Source organism: Siphateles boraxobius, unplaced genomic scaffold (assembly GCF_051911475.1).
Source record: "Siphateles boraxobius isolate OS27281-9 unplaced genomic scaffold, OSU_SipBor_1 22, whole genome shotgun sequence".
Classification (NCBI taxonomy): domain Eukaryota; kingdom Metazoa; phylum Chordata; class Actinopteri; order Cypriniformes; family Leuciscidae; genus Siphateles; species Siphateles boraxobius.
The window spans coordinates 8517397-8531158 of NW_027508833.1; the positions used below are offsets into that span (position 1 = coordinate 8517397).

The following is a 13762-nucleotide window of genomic DNA, read 5'->3' on the forward strand; positions in this document are numbered from 1 at the left end:
ACACTTAACGAAACTATTTTTATTTCATTATAAAGAATTCTGTGCAATGGTAAATGTTCCATGGATGTTAAAGGTTCTTCATGGAACCACAGTTTCCAATAAAGAACCATTTTAAGAGAAAAGGTTTGGTATAGAAACAAATTTGACAGCGAAAGTCAAAATTGTAAAATAGTTTTATATTGACTTTGACGCAATAAATTATGTGAACAATTTAAAAAACAACATTAATAGTATTAAAAGAAAACTGAGAATATATTTAAGAAAGCAAATCTGAAAGCATGTGATCAGTGCGCAGTCTAGTTTCATTAACCTCCAGTTTAAGGAAATCACATCATCAGTCTCATGCTTTTCTGTCACGTTCTGCTTTGGAGTCGCACAATCTCATGTGCTTTTGTTTTAAACCTCCAGCTGATCATTAGGCCACTTAGTTATAATAAACTTTCGGCAAGCTGATGAAACAGGACATAGAAAACACATTTCAAATCTGCATTTAAAGTTGGACTTGGCTCATCCTGTTGTGCAACTGACCAAAAACTGCTAGTCTTGAACGCTTTAAAATTAAAGAACTTACTGGAAGTGTCTCTTGAACGGAGTAAAAAATGGTCCTTGAAAGGTCTGTTAATGTTTCCTCGACATCCAAACCAGCCGGCTCCTGTTGCAGACGCCAGAGACCCTGATGAAGCAGCAGTAAAGTCACCACCACACACTCGTCCTGAGAGTGGACGCCTTTCACCAGTTACACAACACACTCATTCATGTGATCCACTCTCAGATATGTGCTCGAGTTCCTCCTTTACACCACAGGCTTATCAGTGCTAACTAAAACCATAAAAAAAGTGATTTATTTGAAATAAACATTAACTGAAATAAAATCAGATATAAAAGCTTTGAACAGTACTAAAATAACTTAAAACTAAACTAAAACAAAGTTAATTATAAACTATAGACATTAAAAAACGAATAAAAATCGTAAACGAAATTACAAAAGTTTAAACAAAAATTTTAGTTTAGTTTAAGTACTAAACTAAAACTTCAAAACTATAGATGCTAAAAATATAACACATGAAATTAAACAAAAATCTGAAAACTACTAAAATAACTCCAAAGTTAATAATAAAAAAAACTATGAGACTTTTAAAAAAAATGAATGACAAAGTTAGTGATTTTTTTGTTTTTGTCACTTTTATTAGTTTTTTAATGTCTATAGTTTTTAAGTTTTCATTTTTAGTTCAGTTATTTTAGTACTTCAACTTAAACTATAGACATAAAAAAGTAATACAAATGACAAAACATGAAATTACTAACTTTAACTTTAAATAAAAAAAATATCTTTTTTTTGAAGTTTTCATCTTTAGTTTTTAGTCATTTAAGTACTTTAAATGAAAACAATATATTTTCTTATTTTTGTTTAAAGTTAGTTTATTTTGAAGTACCAAAACCTAATCTAAAACTAAACTTTAAATGAAAACAGAAAATATGACTAACTCTAATTCAAAATATTAACAAGCTATAACAACATATATTGATACTAAACTAACAGTGTTTCAGGATAATGACAGCGTCTAATGGAAAACTGGCCACTGGGATAAAACAATCAGATTGATAGTAAAGGAAAAAAGACGGTGTGTAAGAAAAATGAACGAAAAGCATGAGTTTTAATTCCATTTTATTAAAAAACTCCTTTGAAAAAAGGTCAATGAACATTTCAACAATCATTCCTCCTCAGCATCAGAAAGGCTCTCTAGGCCTCTTGCTCCTCGTCACTGTCCCCGCTGTCGCTGTCTCTACCTGGGTGTTCGGGCATCTTAGCGTGATCTTCCTCAGTCTTCTTCTGCTGCTCCTCTTCCTCAGTCGCAGTCTCAGGACGCTCTTCATCGCTCTTCATGGGCGGCTCTGACTTCTGCACTTGACGAGGAGGATCCAGAATGTGTTGCTGCAGAAACAGAGACGGGAAAATCAATCAAATTTTACTGTCAGTCACCATCTACTGGCAGCGGCGTTTAGATGAGTGTGTAAATAAACAGCAGTTAAGAAAGGGATGTGGATATGTTTGCATATATTCGGCTTAAATATATTTTTACTCGCGTCTGACCTCGACAGACTGAACAGAAGAAATGAGCCACTAAAAAAAGGTGTTTATCAGCCAGAGCAAACTTTTCCAATAAAGCAACGCAAGCTGATTCAAACTCCCGAAACAAACTCCAAGCGAAATCGAAGAACGAACTGGTGGGACATCATTTCGAACAAAATCAGACCAAAACAAAGTTCGATTGAAGTGTATCAGGGTCTTTAGAGCATTTGGGCACCTCACAAACATTATTTTCAATGCATCTTAAATTTTCAGCAACTCAGACTTAATATGACAAATTATGTTGTCCACTATAAGTGGCCGTTTTGTTTTGTCCTAATAAAGTGAATTATTAGGGATTTATAAAATGATTCAATCCTAATTATGATTGTGTGTGTCAGTTACTGGTTAGAGGTCAGAAGGAGCATTAGTCATTGGTGCATATTTGTCATGAATTGGTCATTAACATGATAAACATAACTACAAAAAATTCAAACAATTCTTGGAATCAGAAGTTGAAATTCTTTCGGGAGAACTACATGTTTATGTAGCAACGTTCTTTAGAAACAAAATCTGTCAATGGTAACAAACTAAACTGTAAAATGGGTGTAAAACTATGATACAAATAATACTAGTTTTGACAAAACATATACAGTTTTGTAACATGATAAACCATTAAATTATCATGTATGCATTTGATTATTTATGCATTTACTTTTTACCTTTACATTGTATCCTTGTCTAAGTAAAGTGCTTTGAGAAGTAACATTTAAAGGCGCAATATAAAATAAAGTTTATTATATTATTAGTATGTTATACAATTGATCGTTCGCAAAGACCCGCCCCCTTTAGTTACTGTTGCTATGTCCGACAAGCCACGCCACTCTCACGCCACACCATGTTCTCACTGAGTGAAAAATACATCGTGGAGCAGAGAGGACACTGACTACGTTTACATGTAGCCAATAACCCGTTCAAAACCGGAATATTAGCAATAACCCGGTCGCGCACGGCCATGTAAACACCAGCAAAAACCCGAATATGCTCATATCCCGGATTTTAAAAACCCGGATATGATACCTGGGGTACCCCTTTTCTAACCCGAATTCTTGGTCATGTAAACGCGTATCAGCATATCCCCATAGTGATTTGTGTTCTGAGTATGTTCTATTCGCAAGGAATCTTGGTCTTTTGAGTAGAGGAACTTCTCGCGCATACAAAAACCCGCGTGCAGTATACCGGAAGTAAACATGGCGAGACGCAGCACAGCATACTTTTGGAGCTTTAATGTGTCTGACAAACACATGTCTCTTAAAGGAGCATTTCACCCGTGGGAACATTCATCTTTATTGAAAGTGGGTCATATATGTAGTCGAAATATAATAAAAGTTTCGAATTTGGTGCCTTTTCGCCGAGTAAAGACAGAAAGTAACTTTAGGGCGCATTTGTACTGAAAACCACAACTCCCACAATGCACCACATTGCACAGCTCGTCAAGCCACTCCCTCTAATCCAGAACAAAGCTGAGGAGGTATCCGCCTATCAGATTCAGAGAAAGCACTCTACTGTCTACAGGGTGGGTGCCGCCAGAGTTTGAAATTCATTTCACAGAAAAAAAAATCTAGTTTGTTGCCGAAATCATTATTGAATTACTCCTCGTTTCTATTTATGTTGAATGTTCAGTCCGAACATTGTAATGCAATTTGAATTTGCAAAATAAGAATAAAAATGTGTAGGCATGACCATTATTTTGTTATCTATTATCATGTAAGGTAACAGTAGGTTAGTAACAGTTCCACTGATGGAATGTTGGTCGTCCAAATTTATCGAACATACACGTGGAATAAAACACTAATAAGGAAAACAACGTAAATGTGAACCATTTATTTCAATAATGATATCAACAAAAATAATTATGTTAACAATAAAAGTTCAACAATACAATAGTATCAACAATAGTTCCTTCTGAGCTTCCTCAACTTATTGGTGCCCACAGTACTGGCAATCTGGAGCTGGATATTTCAGTCGGATTGCCGACACGAGTGGGTAGAACGACACAACCAGTCCGCCTTAACTCAAGCCAGTCCGGGCTCCTCGTCCGCGACAGGCGGGTCTTCTGATTTGGCTGATGGAGGAACAGGGCGCGGCTGTTGCGGCCTCTGCAGCCGATGCAGAAGACCTGCCTGTCACGGACGAGGAGCCCGCGCTGGCTCGAGTTGAGGCGGACTGCTCCTGTCGTTCTACCTGCTCGTGTCGGCAATCTGACACTTCGCTATATTGCGGCTCGTAAAGATAGCCACGAACATCGGATTTGAGCAGAAGACTTTCAAAATCATCTTCTTGCATATCATGTTCCATATCAAATTGTCAAAGTGTTCGCTGCAAATGCATAATCTTTAGCGCGTACTTGTGTGGGAGTTTGCACATCAAGTTAAACTAGCCAGTTCCCACGGGACTTCAGCGAGAGACTACAGCTAGCCGTCTAAAACACTATTTAGGTGAATTTAAACAATGGTTAAGTTGCTAAACGCATCTTGTTCACATGTAAGGGTCCTGTTCATGTTGGACAGACATTTTAATTGCATTTTGTGTCTGTTATGAGGCACAAAGACACTCTTTATATATATGCCCCCATAACTGCCGTTTTAGTTGAGGGGGAGCTCTGGGCATTTGCGGGAACAGCTCCGTGTTGCAAGCACCAATCCGGTTCGTTTTTTTTTTCTATAGACATTACTCACAAAGGTATAACAATCAAGATTAACTTAAAAATTGCCCGGAGTTCTCCTTTAACTAATTTACCTTATTGTAAAGTGTTACCAACAAATATCTTACTAAAGAACAAGTCAGTTGTGTCTTTATCGCTTAAAAAAAGTCAATTTGTGCACTATTCATGAAAACATCAGACCTGTTTTACACATGAGAAATATCTCTGCGAGTACGAGCACACTTACTTGTCTGTGCTGTTGCGTGCTCTGAATCATGTGCATGTACAAGCTGTACACCAGGTTAGCCATCTCTGGCATATCCTTGATCACCTGATCAGGCTGAGAGGAACGAGCCTCCGTCTAGATGGAAATAAGGGGGGGGGTTAGGGGGGCGGGAGAGAGAGAAAGAAAGAAAGAAAGAGAGAAAAAGAGAGAGAGGCTTCAGCACATTTTTCCAGGAAACAAAAAAAATTATCTTTTCCTCTGTCACAAGGCTGAAATTACAAACAATCCACCAACAAATATATTTTTTTTTCCCTGAGAGAGACAAAGACACGGTTTGAATTACATTGGTCAGTTTTCTCTCCTAGTGACATAAATGTGATACAAAGACTGAAATAACAAACAAAATTATTCACAAAATTAAGTCTCGCCACGTGCAGTGGATTCAGCTACTCGTGTCATAAAGCTGCAGTGGAGCACAATGTTCACACAGCAGCTGAATGTGTCCTAAATATCATTATTTAGTGCACTTTACAAAAAAAAACATTTGTTTCGATCTGGAACCTCACATATATCTGGACGTAATGCCTGTCTTCTAACTAAGCAAAAATGCATTTGTTTCTATAGATATAACCAACATCTTCAAATGAATAGTTTTATTTTTTTCCATTGTTTTTAATTTGATTATGTAATTTGCAATGCTTCATTCCCTCACTAAAGCAGTTAAGTACACAGTTTTGTAATTTCAAATAATAGATTTTTTGCATCAAATAAATGTCTAACTCATAGCTGGTTGGTTTGGTTCATGGCTTACAACGCTTTGACAAAGAGGTAAAGCACTAATTTATTGCAACTGATATATTTTTGAAACTATTTCCAAAAATTCCCATTTCCCCAGCGATCGAAGAGCCCCGACAAGAACAGCAGTGTAGAGTGGTGTGTGTCCTCACAGAGCTGTAGTATTCCCGGGGCCGGATGTGCAGCTGCAGGGGTCGAGAGGTCAGCTGACTGAAGGCTGGCGTCAGCTCATAGCAGTTCTGGAAGAGAGACACTCGAGCGAATATGTAGAGGCCGAGTCTCGCACGAGACATGGCCACGACCAGACGCCGCACGTCTCTGCAGAGAGAGGAAACATCCGTTAACTCCTCGCCTTGGAAACATATCCAGCAGTCTTTAGTGTCACTGACATACTATTGATATCATATTTTCAATTAGATTTTATTTCTACATTTTTATTTCTATTTTAATTTTAGTTAAAGCTATAAAGGTTTGTGTCATCGTTTTTAAATTTGTCAACATAATTAATTTTCATTCATTAGTTTTAGCTTATATAATACTTCAAGATAAACTAAAAAATTAGATGTTGCCTTGGCAACTAGCTGAAATATGTTTTTTTTTACTCTTTTATTTTTATTTATTATTTATATATTCATTATTAACTTTTATTTTATTTAAAGTAGTGCTGTCAATCGATTAAAAAAATGTACTAATTAATTGCAAATTTTTCTGTAATCGCAACTAACAAAACGATTTTTATATATTTTTATATAGTAATAATTTCACAGTTAATCTCCAAATTACAAAGATAGTTATTTTAAATATTTAATATTTAATCTAACAGGTAGAATATATACAGAAATGTATCAAATTTATTCATGGTCTTCACTGCTTAAGTTATAAATTTAATATAGGTTCATCCTTATTAAAGCAATACAAGTTATTCAGTCAAGAGCAAAGAGTGATTTGTCTGTTTGTATTTTGTTCTTTGATTAACATTAAGGACAGACAGTAGCAGGTTTATTAGGATGCTGTCACTTTAAGACCTGAAGCACGACGCGGATCTGACACATATCCGAGGTCCTCATAACTCTTTACGTTCATTTAGGACGTTAACTAATTTAAGACCGTGCGTCAGTATAGATTTACGTTTTTTTTTTATATCGTGCTTGAATAGTTTAATAGCAGTTGAAAGAATGATAGCGTGAACATCTACTGTGGCGAAGCCAAAGGATGACGGAAAAAACGTTTTTTTTTTCAACGGTCATTCAAAAAAGTTGCATTAATGGCATTAAATATTTTTAATGAATTAAAAAAATGGTGTGCGTTAATGCGTACAGCCTTAATTTACAGTAAAGAAAATGGTTACTTTTATGGTTTCAGTTTTACTTAACGATAATAATCAGACTGCTTAGCTTCCATTATTAGGAAGGGTTTGGGGTTTCTGCAATGCATACAGACTAGATCCGCAAACCCGAGGTCAGAGGTCCAAAAGTATTAGGATGTAAAATATATATATATATATATATATATGTTTAATATATAGGAGATTACAGTGTTGAGTGATTGACATTTTAGCACTTAATGAACAGACAGCGACGAAAAGCACATCGGCATTAACTTGTACGTTCATGTAAAGTGCATTTTTGGAAAAAACGCAAAGAAAAAAAATAAACATTTGTAACCTTGCACACAGAAATACCACAGGTCGCTCCATTACGTTTTTTTTTGCGCCCAGAAGCCGGTTAAATAGCGTTGCACTCAACACTAACGGATCCATGATTTATTAGGCTTTAGGTTACATTTTATTAATCATCAAGCTTATTCTTAATTCTTATCAAGCTTATTTTTCCAATCCACTGCTCACAATTGAAAGCTGAATTCAGAAATAAAAATGGCAGGCAGGCAATAATATTAAGTATTAATAAATAATGTAAATGAAGGGAGCAGCAGACCACATCGGTCTCCAGGCCGCCGGGATTTCTCACTGGTTGTGCACACGTCCATGCCGTTTATATTTGGGTCGGGTTTGGAAAAAATTGCCGTCAGGACGGACTTGGGTCTAATTTTATCGGGTCTGTCTAGGTAATATAAAATAATATTAATGCACCCGGGTAAGGGTTAGAAGTGATACGGGTCGGGTTGGGTCAAGTACAGATCTCTGAACTTATTTAAGACTCATATAGAAAGCTAGAGTACAACTTACAAATAAAATCAATTAAAAAAATCAAAATTTTTCCTCAAATTTTAAAGTTGCATTTAATAATTAATGTGTAATTACACTGTTAGTGTAGCTAATACTTTAAACATAAAAAATGGCTTTGACTATGTCTTGGTCTATTTAAAAAGTGATTTGTTTTGTAACATTACAAAAACATTTAAAACATTAAGTTATTTTTGTCATTTTAAAGCGATTCATTGTTACATTAAACTACACTTTTAAACAGGAATGAAATCGTTGGAGAAAGTGCTCACCTCAAATGTCCTACGGCTTTAGTGCGGACCAGTGAGAGAATGATGTAATCGTTCTGTTGACCCTGAAACCTGTCCACCGTTGTCACCTACAACACAGAGTTTTAAAAAACAGGTCATCTGAGTATCTCTTTCTCCAGTTTAATGAGGGTTTATTTAAGTTGAAGACGATGTCCTGGTTGGCAGACATCAAGACCGGCAGTTAATGAAGTTTTGCACACAACTGTGAGACCAGATTCCTGAAGTCATGGACTGTCAACTCATCGAAACTCATGCACATCTGATACCCCTTTTCCACTCGAATGATCCACGTTGTGGAGCCGGACCCTGTCGCAAACCAGCCGTGTGTTTTCACAGACTTGAGGAACAAACACTGACATAACACTGCTACAGTATGTGTCGGTTACGTGTCTATAGCAAGTCTAAAAAAAACACCGGTGTTTGTGCTGGGAGTGCGGCACTGTTTTGCAGTTCAAGCCAAGTCATTTTCATTTATACAGTGCTTTTAACAATATAGAAGATTGTTTGAAAGCAGCTTTACAGTGGTAATATGACATTAAAGTAACATAGATTGATTTGGCTTTACAGCAGCTCTAGAATAAAGTTATTGCCCAGCTTAAGTTAGTTTTTGACTTATTAACTTCTGTTGCAAAGATCATTAGTTATTAACTTAGTGGCCGCTTATGCTGGGTACACAACAAAAGATAATTTTGGGCTGATTTCCCCACTTCCGACAATCCAAGCTATGTCCCGATTATCTTGATGGTTCCACAGATTATCTTATCAGATTTTCCCTTGGTGTGAAGTGTGTCAAGAGTGTCCGAACCTCGGAAGAACGTCGGAGCCGCCCCGATCGCGAATCCTGATGTGTGGGGGAACCCCGAGGACAAAGGCGTGCACGCTCTGGAGATTATCACATGACACGAAACATTATCGAATCAGAAAGCGAGATGATGGAAGACGGAAGCATAAACGCAGTCATGCGAGATGGAGGATCAGCTTGTTGATTTGTGGCAACAGCAAGAATGTTTGTACAACGTGTTGTGTAAAACCTACCATAATAGACTGGACAAGGAGAAGAGTTGGTCAGAAATAGCTTCTGCAATGTAATTACCAGGTAGCCAAACAGCAACATAACCAAATAGCAACAAAGTAGATTTTTTTGTGTGTGCGATTGTGTACCCATATTTATTCAAATGTAAAAATGCTGAAGGTTTTAAGTGTTGGATAGGTTGGGGCTAGAAAATGTAATTAGCTCAGTATAAAAACCATTCCATATTACGATAGGTGTACCAGTACACATGAAGTGTGTGTGCGCGTGTGTGTGTGTGTGTGAGAGTGAGAGAAAATTAACCATGGTTTTATTATAGGCGTATTGAACATTTGTATAACCAAATAAATACTATAGTTAGAATTTATTTTTAGCAAAACTATGGTTAATTTGTGGTGGTTATCATGGTTTAACTACAATATACATTAGGGATGGAACGGTGAAATTTCATATCACGATTATAGTGACCAAAATTATCGTGATTATCAATATTATCACGGTTATGTTAAAACAAGATGCAAGTGTTAAAAAAGAACTGATGCTCACACTGAAAACATTTCAACAAGTTTTATATTTGAAAATCAACAAACAATAAATAAAACAAGCAGCTCTATGCACTTTTTAAAGTAAGATTCTATTCTGTGGCATTTCCTTCCTTATAACGACCGTCGTCAATAGCAACATATAACACAGCGCACATCCATGTATCACAATGGACGCACTCTCTCAGTTAATTCAAATACAACTTGTCATCTCTCGTCTCCGTTTTTGATTGTATTAAATTAAATCAGAGTTGATTTATTGTTTACAGAATTTGATAATATTGTTGTGATCTTGTCTGGACGAGTTTTGTACGCTGTACAAAATGGATTTAACAGGTAAGAAAAGAGACATTAATCTCTATTCAATATGTCCCCGTAATTATGTGATAAAAAAATCGGTGTAATAAGTGTACAATGAATATACATTTTTATCTCTTAAATCTCACTCTTAATAATCTCGTTTGAACCCTATGGTTTTGAACTTGTTCGTTCGTCTTTAGCTCAGACACTTGCTGCAAACTGTTCTTCGCGAAAGCTTCAAGTTTATTTCAAGCGAGTGAGATAAAATATTTCAACTCAAAACAAAATTTTGTGCCCAATTATATCCCAGATGTAGTTTTAGTATTGAGATCAAAGTTAACTTGCCTTGCGTTCGCTATACAACAGTGTGTGATGGTCACACAGGACGACTCGGCAGATTTGAAGTGTTTAACTTGCCCCTATCGCAGCGACATTTTCGTGGATGTTCTGCAGACAGGGTGACCATCGTCGTTTAAGTTTCCCTCAGGATTTTTGTAAAAGCCAAAATATGATCACACCTCAGATTTGGTCCTCTTAAAAGGCTGAAAAATCTCCCGAACACGGTCACTGCCTTCCGCCATTCCTTCTCAAAAAAAAAATAAATAATAAAACTTCTCAGACTGTTGCTGGCTGGACAGGATTTATAGTGAGTTATTAAAATCGCGATAATCAAACACGGTTTTAATGATAAATTTAATTTTAAACGATAATACTAACCGTCAGTACATTTTATCGTGGTTTATAGTGAAACCGGTAATCGTCCCATCCCTAATATACGTGTTTTATTTTTTATATGTAGTAAAACCACGGTACATTTTTCGTAAGGGGAAGTTCCAAGGTGCAAGTTTTGAAAAGCGTTATTATCTCCGTGTAAACTTCAAAAACGCGAATCCGTGAAAATGCTGGCAGCGTGTAAATGCGTATTACGTGTTTAGTCTATAAGTATGCACGTTTGAATACATATGTGCGCAGGTGCGTTGTCTTTTTTTACAAATTGACATTGCCAAATTACTTGTCCTGCAGCAAAATACAGAATTTTTTGTCGTTTCCGCATATCCATGTGAACTGGAATCATTTTGCCAACGTTTGACCTGTAGGTAAAGGGAAGGAGAGACTAGTTGACACTTCAGGACTGCGTTGTCGTCGTGTCCAGGCGCAGGTCCTTCATCAGATCTGGATACAGCCTGGATCCGGCAGACTGCGGTAAACCTCAGGATAAACAGAGAGACTAACCGGGAGTGATTCTAGCGAACTAAACTGACAGCACTTGTCTTTTTCTGAGATAAATTGAAACTGTAAGCGTTGATTCACTCACTGGGTCTCTCTTTTGCACGCATAGTTTTATATACTTAGATATAAAGAGCAATAGCTCAATGGCACCATTTCTCCGCCCCATTCCGTTTGAAACCAGCAAGTTTTTAGGGCCAGAGTTGAACTGATCTTATCGGCCCTGAACCACCTTTTCTGCAGAGGGACGGTTTGAGGATGCACACAGACCGGGTACCATGTTGGTGGAAAAGCATCAAAGGAGAGCACGTGTGTGTGTGTGTCTCAGAAAGTGATCAAATCAGCAGGACGACGCTTCGGAGAACACAAGAGTAAAAGGTAAAAGTAAAATATGAGTATTCTCACATTCCAATGAGAATATTTCCATTACATTCTTTAATTTGTTTTGATTTTTCAAACTTTAAGACATAAGTGAAAATATGCCAAGACAAATGTATTTATGTAGAGAAATAAACTCAAAATCAGGCAGTTGAGATGTGACCCAAGTCTGGTTCTGGTCATGAAATAACGGTTAACATCTAATAGCAGTGACAAATGTAGCATTTCATTTCCTGTGGCTGAGTGTTAAATTAGGCTGGTGTCTCATTATAATTCTGCTCTCCTCGGTCTCAGTTGCTAGAGCGATGCCTCTCAGCAGATGGTGTCCAATGTGAAATTTATCAGCGAGTCTCGGGGAGCATGGACACGTGCTCTCTGCCCGCTCAATACATGATGTGCATACTCAAGTGAGAGTGGCCCATTTCTGTACTGAAGAAATGTTAAATGCTAATGAGGGACTGGGCTGATCTCACCCGCACCCAGAGCGTCCAGTTAACCCCTGCGTGAGAATACAGTCCTTTACACACATGCTATCAGACTGATTCTGATGCTTTCTTTAGGAGAGACAGCCACCGATGATTATCAAAACATATCTTAAAGGGAAAGACTAATAAGATTAACTTTCTCACTCTCATGTGTCACTACTAGTGGTCCATGAAGTATATAAATCAAGTAATGGTATTTTCAGGTAAAAATAAGCTGTTGCAATTCAGTTCAGTGTTGATTCAATGTGGTTCAATTTTCAATTTCATTGATGTCTTATATGCTGTAATCGACCGATGCAGCTTCTTTCGTTATGTTGTTTAAGTCTATGACAATAAAAGTAACATTTGCCGGGTCCCACCTCCTCCTTCCCTGAACTTTGTTAAGGCCATTGTACAACCGAGTCCGAAATTCGCATCCGAAATTTTTGAACGTTAAGAAAAAAATTCGACCTCACTTTATGTCAATCACGCTTGCACACTGTCTACGAAACTTTCGTCCGTAAAAAAATAATTCGGATCGGGTTAGATTTTCTGCGTTTTTCGCATCCACAGCCAGCATTTTGAGAGGGGAGACAAGCCAAGGCTCTGGGAAGAACAGCTCGTTACTTACATCATTGCACATGCGCAGTCCTTTCAGTTTCGGTTTTCAATTCGATCAAGTGTTTACATGTTCTCCATTGGATTAGAAAAGGAATAAACCTCCCCTTTCAATCAGTTCGAAATTTCAGGATCGATTAAGGTGCGATTGAGCACCCAATTCGATTACTAATTTATTATTTGGGTACAAAATATAACCTGTAGCTATACAGCTGTTCTGTTTGCCCAGCGCTTCCCACGTGTCCATACCTTAGACATACTGCCAGACTCTGTTCAGGATCGATTGGTTCACAGAAATTGGTGGTCTTCTTTTTAATATGTGGCTCCAGTATCGCTAGCAAAGCATCAAACTGTTCCACTGACATTCTGAGGTAAATTTTGAATCGCTCGGGATAATTTCGCAACTCCTTGATAAGGAGCTGAAACGCTCCTTCCTATCTCAGGATTGGATGGACCCATTATCTCCTCTTTCTTTTCCTCTTTTTACGAAGTGAGAGGGCAACAAACAAATCATCCTCACTGCTTGACGAATCCATTTTGTATTTTTGCCGTTTTTTTCTGCAAAGGTTTAATAAATACGCATCGGACTCAATGTGTAAGGTTTCTGTGTGTGACAAATTTTTAGGCTGACGAACATGAAAACACGCATACGCAGTTTGCAATGACCTTTAGAGTTACATTTGACACAGCAATGTTTTACTTGGTCAACACAACCATACATTTTAATGTGTGTTTAAAGTTATGTTATAACGTGCTTTTGCTCGGTGGCTCCTTTGAGACACTTGTTGCACACTGCAGTAAAGCTAGATGATATTACAATATCATATTAATAAATGCCGGATGGTTTGTGTTGCTAAATGGCATGCAGATAATTTTAGGAGGTAAAAAGTAAAACTGGAAATCAAGTGTAACGTGTATATGATGTCATTGGGAGGCGA

At 37.2% G+C, this 13762-nt stretch overlaps 1 protein-coding gene across 1 annotated transcript in view; it reads right to left on the reverse strand.

The window, feature by feature from the left end:
* Window positions 1-1649: 1649 nt before the first annotated feature.
* The window catches only part of aqr (aquarius intron-binding spliceosomal factor), a 71248-nt gene continuing 59135 nt past the window's right edge, over window positions 1650-13762 (reverse strand). The window contains exons 32-35 of the mRNA XM_077238569.1: window positions 8248-8333; window positions 5946-6111; window positions 5020-5133; window positions 1650-1933 (exon numbers count right to left, since the gene is read on the reverse strand). Coding sequence (XP_077094684.1) covers window positions 1742-1933; window positions 5020-5133; window positions 5946-6111; window positions 8248-8333 — 558 coding nt within the window. The 3' untranslated portion in view covers window positions 1650-1741. The remainder of the gene's footprint in view (window positions 1934-5019; window positions 5134-5945; window positions 6112-8247; window positions 8334-13762) is intronic.